Below are 8,972 nucleotides of genomic sequence, written 5' to 3'. Positions count from 1 at the left end.
AAAAAAAAAAAAAAAAAAGAAGAACCCTGTCTCAAAACAAACAAAAGAGATTTTTTTCCTCACATGTCTTAATTATTGTTGCCCCTCCCTCTACTTCTCCTAGTTCCTTCCCACTTCCCCTCTCATCTGGATCCATTTCCTTTTGTCTCTCATTAGAAAGCAAACATGCTTCTAAGGAATAATAATAGGATATAATATAAACAAAGGTAAGATAAAGAAAAAACAAAAACTAATACATAAAACAAAACAGAGGAAAAGAGCCCAAGAAAAGGCACAAGAAATAGACGGAGATCCTAGACTACTCGTTCACACACTATCAGGAATCCCATAAAAACACTAAACTGGAAGTGGTAATATATACACAAAGGACCTATATGGTAAAAGAGACACACATATCTAAGTAAAATAAGGAAACATTTTTAAAAAGCCCTGACATGACATTTATGACATTATAAGATATGGAGCCTCCAAAGATACCACTGAGTTCATTTTCTGTTGGCATCTCTTGCCACCAAGCACAGCTTCTCATGTAATGTAGGCATGGGACCCAGGACCTAGCACTCGACCAACTGAGCTGTATTTCAGTCTCGTTTGATGTTTAAATAGGTTCTTGATACATAACTAGGTAGGTATGTGCTTAGTATACAAGATCCTAGCTTCAGTCTCCAATACCAGTAAAAAGGCAGTAGGATAGAAATCCATCTGCTGGGCTGGAGAGATGGCTCAGAGGGTAAGAGCACTGACTGCTCTTCCAAAGGTCCTGAGTTCAAATCCCAGCAACCACATGGTGGCTCACAACCATCTGTAATGGGATTCAATCCCCTCTTCTGGTGTGTCTGAAGACAGGTACAGTGTACTTACATATAATAAATAAATAAATCTTAAAAAAACTAAAATTAAAAAAAAAGAAAGAAAGAAATCCATCTGCCAAGACCCACTAACTGCCTTTACACTGCTAAAAGCATGGAGAAGTGAACAATACAACTACAAGGTCTCACAACCCTGCTCAAAACTCCTGCTCAAAACTCCTGCAGAGCCAAAAGGGAACCCACAGAGACAGTATTCCTGAGAAGCATGACTCATGTATGAATCAGGTCCAAAGGCAGGAAGTCTGAGTCATACTTGGGTACCTGCAGATGGCAGAAGCTTAAGCCAAGGGAGGCAGAGGTAGGGTCACAGAATTGGTTTTCTTGACTTTTCTCTTGTTTTTAATAAGTGAAATGTTTATTAGCTATGTATTTCAATGTATCCTTTAACAAAACAAAGATTGTTTTGTTTTGTTTTTCAAGACAGGGTTTCTCTATATAGCCCTGGAACTCAGTCTACAGACTAGATTGGTCTTGAACTCAGTAATCAGCCTGCCTCTGCCTCACAAGTGCTGGAATTAAAGGCATTTGGAATGAAGTTCAGCTCCAAAACAAGAATTCTAAGTTCTAATTACCAAGCCCAGCCTACTTTTGACCCTCATAATGCTGTGGGGACATGGGTCTAGATGGATGGGTTTTGTTTGTTTTACTTTGTTTCATGTAATACTTTAACAAGAAACAAAAAGTCATATTACATCAAATTAATAAAGTACCTCAAATCATATAATAATTTCCTTTAGAACTCTATATAGTCTTGTTTTGTTCCAGAAGTCGACTTGAACAGCCTGCTAGCACAGCCTAAGGCAGGAGCTCTGCAGCACTCAGAGCCCAGTCTGCTGCGGCACTCAGTCTGCCACAGCTTGCTCTGCTCCTCTGGTAATACTTCCTCTGCCACTCCTCACGCCCCCGTGCTTGGGATCAAAGCCAGGGCTTTGTGCATGCTATACAAGTGATCTAGTTATTGAACTGCAGACACATCCCTGATCCAGGCTGTTAATCGCAACACATTATTACATTATCTACATACTCTAATTTAGTGGAGATGTGAAAACCACACTACATCCAAATGATTTGCAGTCTAACTCCTGGTGAGAGAGCTTTCTCTCATCCTTGTTATCACATACGGGAACTACCTCAAAGAGAATCCCAAAGGAGATACAAGTCAAAGGCCACCGAGGTTATAAGAGCTGGTGTCTTTATAATTTGATTCCTGTAAACAGAAGTCTAAAACACTTCTGAAAGAGGTACAGTTTTGTGAATTAAGGAAGCAAACCATACCTGGGGAGACAGCACAACAGCTAAGAGCTTGTGGTGTCCAAGCATGAGGACTGAGTTCAAATCCTTGGAACCCATGCTTGTTAATGCTGTTTTGTTTTTAAATCAAGTGCCTATAAAACCCATGCTGTAGGGAATAGTGACAGGAGACTTGATGGGGCTCACTAGCTGCAAGCCTACCTCTGGGTTCAAAGAAAGACCTTGTCTCAAGAGAATAAGGCGTGGACCATGATGACAAAGGCTGAGACCCTTGCCTGGCTTTTATACACACACCTGTACACACACAAACTCAAAAGAATTGTTTTTTTAAAGTTAAAAAAAAAAAACATATAAGCTAGGTGAAGCCACATGCTTTTAATTCCACCACCCAGGAAGCAGAGGATTGGATCCCAGCACCCACATCAAGCAGGCATTTCTCCCTGAAAATGCTGACAACCCAGCTCCCAGAGGGTAAAAACAAAAGATCCCTGGGCTCTAACCTAGCTGAGAAGGTTTGAGTCCCAAGTTCAGGGACAGATCCCACCACAAAGAAATGGATGAAAAATAATAGGACACCTGATGCCTTCTGTGAGTTTGAGGCCAGCCTGATCTACATATTATGTTCTAAGCTAACCAGAAATACAAAGTAAGAGCCTGTCTCAAAAGGGAGGGGGGGAGAAAGAGAGAGAGAAAGAGAGAGAGGGAGAAAGAGAGAGAGAGAGCAGAGAGGGGAGGAGAGAATAAAAGCCTAGAATTGTTTGCCTAGCATCCATAAAGCTCTGAGTTTGATCCCCAGGACACATAACCAGATTTGGTGACACAAATATAAAATCCCAGCATTCCAGAGGTAGAGTCAGGAGAATTATAAACTCAGGTCATTCTCACCTACATAGTAAAAAGCCAGCCTATAATATAAAAGTACCTATCTATAAAACCAACAAACAAAAAAATGGTATTAAAAAGACTGCCTAACTCTTTGAAAAAGTGAATCCAGTAAATTTTTCAACAAGGTTATTAGCGAGAAGAACATCAGAAAAAACATTAAATAATTTTTCAGTGACAAAAAGCTCACTGGTACAACATTTACATACACAAGGCCCTGGCTATGATCCCAGGACTGCAGATAAAAAAAAAAGTACACCCACTTAACATATATTTATCAAGTATCTACTCTATGCCAGAACCACCTCAAGCCCCGGAGATAATACCTGAGCAAAACAAAAATGTTTCTTCTAACAGGGAGAATTTAGACAACTAGATTTTTAGCCCTGAGGCTCATTTGATCAAGAACACAGTGGAGGGGAGCTAGAGAAAGGGCTAAGAATCTGAGTGTGCCTGAGCTAGCAAGGGAACCAGAGATAAACACAAATAAATGAATAAATAAATAAATAAATGCATTTAAAAAAAAGAAAAGAAGTAGTATGGAAGAGCAAACCAAATTGTCCAGCTGAGATTAGCATCAGGAGCTTCGTGGGAACAGGTCTGATATCTCTTAGGAATTGTAAGATGGAAAGAAAACCTCAAGAGAGGCTTCAAAAACGGAGGCACGCTTGAAGCTGAACCATCATGGACAATGGATGTCTTCAGGAAGAGCAGGGCTTGCAGACAGGAAAGAAGCATAGTCTATACAGAGGGGGTTGGGGGCAGGCGGGGCAAGATTGCATTGAAGAATGAAGACCGTGGCTGGGATAAAAGAAAATTCACATATTTACAACACCTCCCATCTGTTAACCACCCATGTCTGCCTGGCACTGTTGTAAGCACTCATGGGCACTGTCACTTTTGTTTTTGTTTACATTTTCATAATATTCTCTTCACAATTAAAAAACTGAGGTATACAGAAGGTAGCAACTAGCCCAAAGGGTTCACTACTCATTGTGGAGTGAGTCTCATGTCCTAAGGTCCTGAGTTTGCACTTTTTCCATACTCAACACCTTGTTAAAGTGGAGTAATGAAGGGGCACAGGAGACAGTTGATGAAGGGTGCCTGTTGGAAGAAGAAGCTGGTCATATCCATTTTGAAATAAATCATTGGTGACAGCATTGTAGTTCCCTGAAGGAGAGGGGAACAGACCATCCTAAATAGAGACGATAAAGGGCTCAAAAAAAGCAGTAAGAAGGGAGCTGGGGAGCCACCATCAGCATGAAAAGGCAGCCGAGAGGGAAGGCTGGGCGAAAGAACAGCAAACCGAGTCCAGACACCACCACATCCACGATGAGGCATCTGCCAGTCACCCGAGAAGAGCGGTCCATTAGGTAGGCAGATTGACAATTTAGGAGTCCAAGAAGGAAAGGGTGAGCCAGAGCCAGGCTGCAAGCAAAGCTTTTCCCAATGCCATTATGCCTGCCTGTCTGTTGCACATGTGTGCCAGGAAACTCTCGGCTAAGAGGATATGACAATATCACCCAAAGATCTTGCACACCCATCTTCAAATCAAGACCCTTTTAAAGCTCACTCCATTCTCAACAGGAAACTTTTAAAATTAAGCTACATATAGGCAATCATGTGGTATCTCAGTGATACTTCAGGTTACTGGTCTCTTCTGAGTAGATCCTGGTGCTGGCTGCTACCATCTGGGTTCAATTAATTCTTCCTGCTTCTAATCACTAGTCAAACTAGCTTAAGGAATGGCCCAGAAACCCAGATCAGCTCTCTTTAGTAACCTTCTACCCCAAAGCCAGGAAAAATCAAACTGGTTCCTAAAAGTTGGCTTCCTACTTCAGCCAAGTGATAGAATCGCTGCCTTTGTAACATTCTGCAGGCACTTGAGAAAATCTTGCAGTCATTTAAACACCCTGATTATATAGCTGAATGTATTTCCATAGTACCAAACTTTTACTTGTTTCTCATTTAAAATGAATGAATGAATCGAATGAGATTGTAACCATTTTGGGATTCTCTTACTGTCAACTCATGTAAGCACTTATCCTTGGACTCTAGGAATATGGCTAGATTAATCTACCAGTGACTGAAAACAGTATCGTTGTCCTTCTTTACACAGCTTTACTTTACAAATCTTTTTCTTTTTTAAAATTTACAGAACCCCTGGAACTATGGGTGCTGGGAATTGAACCTGGGTCCTCTGGAGGAGCAATTGTTGCTCTTAACTGCTGAGCCATCTTTCCAGCCCCTATTTTCATAAACCTTAAGCCAAGTTCTAGAAATACAAGTCAATTTATAGCACAAAGATATGATGAAGCAGTCGTACGTTATAATTTAAATCTTCCCACACTCATCTTGTAAAATACCAGCTTTGCAGAAAAGGTAGCATTCTAAACTCGTGTTCCCGGACACGCTGACTAGAATGCTCAAATGACAGTGCCCAAGCTGCTGTGAGCCATTAGTTTAGTGTCTCTGTATCTCTAGGCATCAACTGACCATGTAAACTGTACTTATTAATAAATGCCTTCCTGTGATTACTGGATAATGAGTGTGTCAGAAAGAGTAAAAAAGAAATTCATACTCCACCCATCATCCGCACTTAGAATCTGTACCTTCTAACTTTCCATCAAACCAATTTCCACCCCTTCAAGCCTGAGACGCACACTTACTTCTAAACACAACCACGTTGCCTCCCTCCACCCTCTCTCTTTTGAGACAGCATCTTATATAGGATTGGCTGGCCTAGAACTCATTATGTAGACCAGGCTAGCCTTAAACTCACAGAGCTCTGCCCGTCTCTGCATCTAGAGTGCTGGGATTGAAAAGGTGTATGCCACCACCCACAGGCTTCTTTTTATTCTGGGATAATAAAACAGAAGTCATGAGTTCCCCTGTGGGGCTGTGTTTATATGAGGGTACAGACTACCTCTATGCGGACTCTGGTGCTACCCTCAACATCTCATAAAACCTCAGCCAGGACTCCCTGACAAAGTGATGATAAATATATCTTGACCAACATGTTCTCAGCTAAAAATGTAATGTGCAGCCCATTTATAATTCCATGCATTATACAGCATTGCTTCTAAATAGGTCACCCCAAATTGTGGCTGAAAAGATCCCCAAAATAGACATGGTCCTGCTTTTGTGTCACTCCTAAATGTGAGGCTGCTCAGAGCATCCTGACTCTTTTTAGATGAGTTACCTGTACTGCTGTTGCTAAGCAGGCTGACAGAAAGCTCCTCTGCTCCACTGAAGTTCAAGGACATGCTGTCACCAGGCTGGCGGGAAGTGCTGTGCCTGCAGAGAACAAAGCCAGGCCACCTGGCTTAATTAATGTAAATCATCACTTTTTTTTTCCTGTTCACCCTGTATCCTCCTGTGTGGGAGAGGACACGTGGGAAAAGGGAAAGCTCATGATGACCAGGCCTGATACTGATAGTCAGTTGGGTAACACTGAGGATGCATACCTCAAACCATCACGTAGTAGTGCTTCATTTCTGTGCGAGCCTTGGACACCCTCCCTGGTTGCTTACCTACCACTATGCTAGACTCTTTCTCCCCTGTGTCCCCCCCCACCCCCCACCCCCCGCTTAATAACAAAGGAAAGATAAAATGATCGAGTGGATATACCAGAATAAACCTGGTGAAGAGTGCCATACACCGTCCAGACCTCCCATGAACGCCCCCCACCAAAGAAGACGTCCAGTGTCTAAGGATGGGACCAAGAAGGCTGCTTTGTAAAATGTTTCCTAAAGCAATTTAGGACCAGCATGTCCAGGTTTAAGCCGGGGTGATGCTCATCAAGGCTTACTTGACTTTCTTCCTACACTGAATCTTCATATGCTTTATAAAATATTCATGGCTTTTGCTCAAAAACCAACATGCCATGCCACAGGAAGGCTGTCTAAGATAACAGCTTGAATCACCTGTTCCACCATTCCATAGGCAAACCTGAGATAAAAAAAGATATCTCATTTTCATCTTTGACCAAGGTTTGGAAGAAAATTAGTTTACAAAATGTAAGCTCAAAAGAAATCTAAGCAGGGCTTAGGTAATATTACAGGCAAAATGCCAGGCTGATTGCTTATACCCAGGGGTGGGAATGACACTGGCCGACAAAGAAGGGTCCTAACTGAGTGTGCTCTAAGCTACAATGTGTCATTTCATCAGCTGTCTGTTCAGCACTGTGCTGGGCTACCGTCCAGAGCACAGTGCAAACCCTCACCTTCCAGCAGCTTCATGGTATGCCAACTCCAACAGCTCTGCAGAGGAGTGGGTGGGGTCCCTCTGCCTGTTGCCCTGAAGCTCTGCCATGTTTTGCCTGGTTTGATGATGGATCTGGATGGCCTCTCCAGATGGTCCTACACAGACAAAGAACCATTGAATGTTATTCCCACCTGACAGCTCAGGCTGCACACAAAAACATACTCTTCCTTCTTCCCAACTGTTGGGCTACTGGAAACATCTGACAAAGAACACGGCAAGAGGACTAGTATACAAGGGACTAGCAGGCTCCCTCCCATAGAGGAAGGACTCTTCCTCCAAGCAGGCCTCACGCTTTATCATGTCCAGTGTATTAAGAACATTTGGGAACCTCAGTTTCATAAACACAATGGAGATGCCATACAGAAAAAGAAAGTATAGAAGGATCAAAAGATGACAAGAGAAGGAAAATTAAACAAACAAATGAAGTGCAAGCACACACACACACACACACACACACACACACACACACACACACACAATCAGCAACAACAAAAGCAAACCAAAAAGTAACAAGTGTGACGACTCTTGGAATCAATGGTGCTTAAGCACAAAAAAGACAGAATAAGAGAGGTCCAAATTAGTCATGTCCAGTAAAAGTCACTTCCTGGAAATACACAACTTAGAGGGTAAATAAGGTCATAAAGGATTAATAAGATTAAAGATGCATCTGGGTAGAAGAACTATCTATGAAACCACAAATGTGAAAGAAGTAAAAATGTGTGGAGATCAAGAGATTGAGTAAGAAGGGAAAAGCCTCAGAGAGTGGAAATGAAGAGCCGAGAGGTTTGGGTGGCCTGGTAAAGAAGGGTCTTGGGGCTGGCGAGATGGCTCAGCGGGTAAGAGCACGGACTGCTCTTCCGAAGGTCCTGAGTTCAGATCCCAACAACCACATGGTGGCTCACAACCACCCATAATGAGATCTGACGCCCTCTTCTGGTGCTTCTGAAGACAGCTATAGTGAATTGAGCCAGAGCGAGCGGATTCCTGGAGAATCCGGCAGAAGTCCTGAGTTCAATTCCCAGCAGCCACACACGATAGCTCACGGCCATCTGTACAGCTAGAGTGTACTCATACACATAAAATAAATAAAATATATCTTTAAAAAAAAAAGAAAGAAGGGTCTTAGTTATTAGTGGGTCATCTGTACAAGAGGATAAACAAGTCAACAGTGTGTGGAGATGGGGGGTTTTTGGTTGGTTATTTTGTTTTGTTTTTAAAGTAATGTGGTCATGAAGGATGGGGTAGGAAAAGCACAAAGAGATGAATGAAGGCCATGGCAGAAAGTCCCTTAAGAGGTCTCAGAAGAGGGCTGGGGGGATGGCTCAATCAAGTAAAATGTTTGCCAAGCAAGTATGAGACCTGAGTTCAGATCCTCGGCAGGGACAACGTAATGCTGTGGCATTACGTATAACCCCAGTGCTAGAAAGATAAAGTAGAATTCTTGTGCCTTATTTGGAAATTAGTCTAGCTCCAACAATGAGCTCCAGTTTAGTAAGAGAGCCTGTCTCCAAAGCTAAGAGCAACAGAGGACACTTTGGCCTCCACATACATGAACACCATGGACACATTTATATGTAAATGTAAATACACACACACACACAAACACACACACACAAACACACATACACACAAACAAACACACATACACACAAACACACACACACACACACAAACAAACACACACACACACACAAACAAACACAC

The 8,972-nt window shown here is 42.3% G+C and overlaps 1 protein-coding gene across 20 annotated transcripts in view; it reads right to left on the bottom strand.

Moving 5' to 3' along the window:
* Window positions 1–8,972, bottom strand: part of Depdc5 (DEP domain containing 5, GATOR1 subcomplex subunit) — a 132,532-nt gene that overhangs the window by 62,622 nt on the left and 60,938 nt on the right. For all 20 annotated transcript variants that reach the window (XM_031340727.1, XM_031340720.1, XM_031340723.1 and 17 more), the window contains 2 exons: window positions 7,228–7,363; window positions 6,205–6,299 (listed from right to left, as the gene is read on the bottom strand). In XM_031340727.1, coding sequence (XP_031196587.1) covers window positions 6,205–6,299; window positions 7,228–7,363 — 231 coding nt within the window. The remainder of the gene's footprint in view (window positions 1–6,204; window positions 6,300–7,227; window positions 7,364–8,972) is intronic.

This window comes from Mastomys coucha, unplaced genomic scaffold, assembly GCF_008632895.1.
Source record: "Mastomys coucha isolate ucsf_1 unplaced genomic scaffold, UCSF_Mcou_1 pScaffold22, whole genome shotgun sequence".
NCBI lineage: Eukaryota > Metazoa > Chordata > Mammalia > Rodentia > Muridae > Mastomys > Mastomys coucha.
The sequence above is the reverse complement of the archived record's forward strand: the minus strand, read 5'-3'. Positions and strand labels throughout refer to the sequence as shown.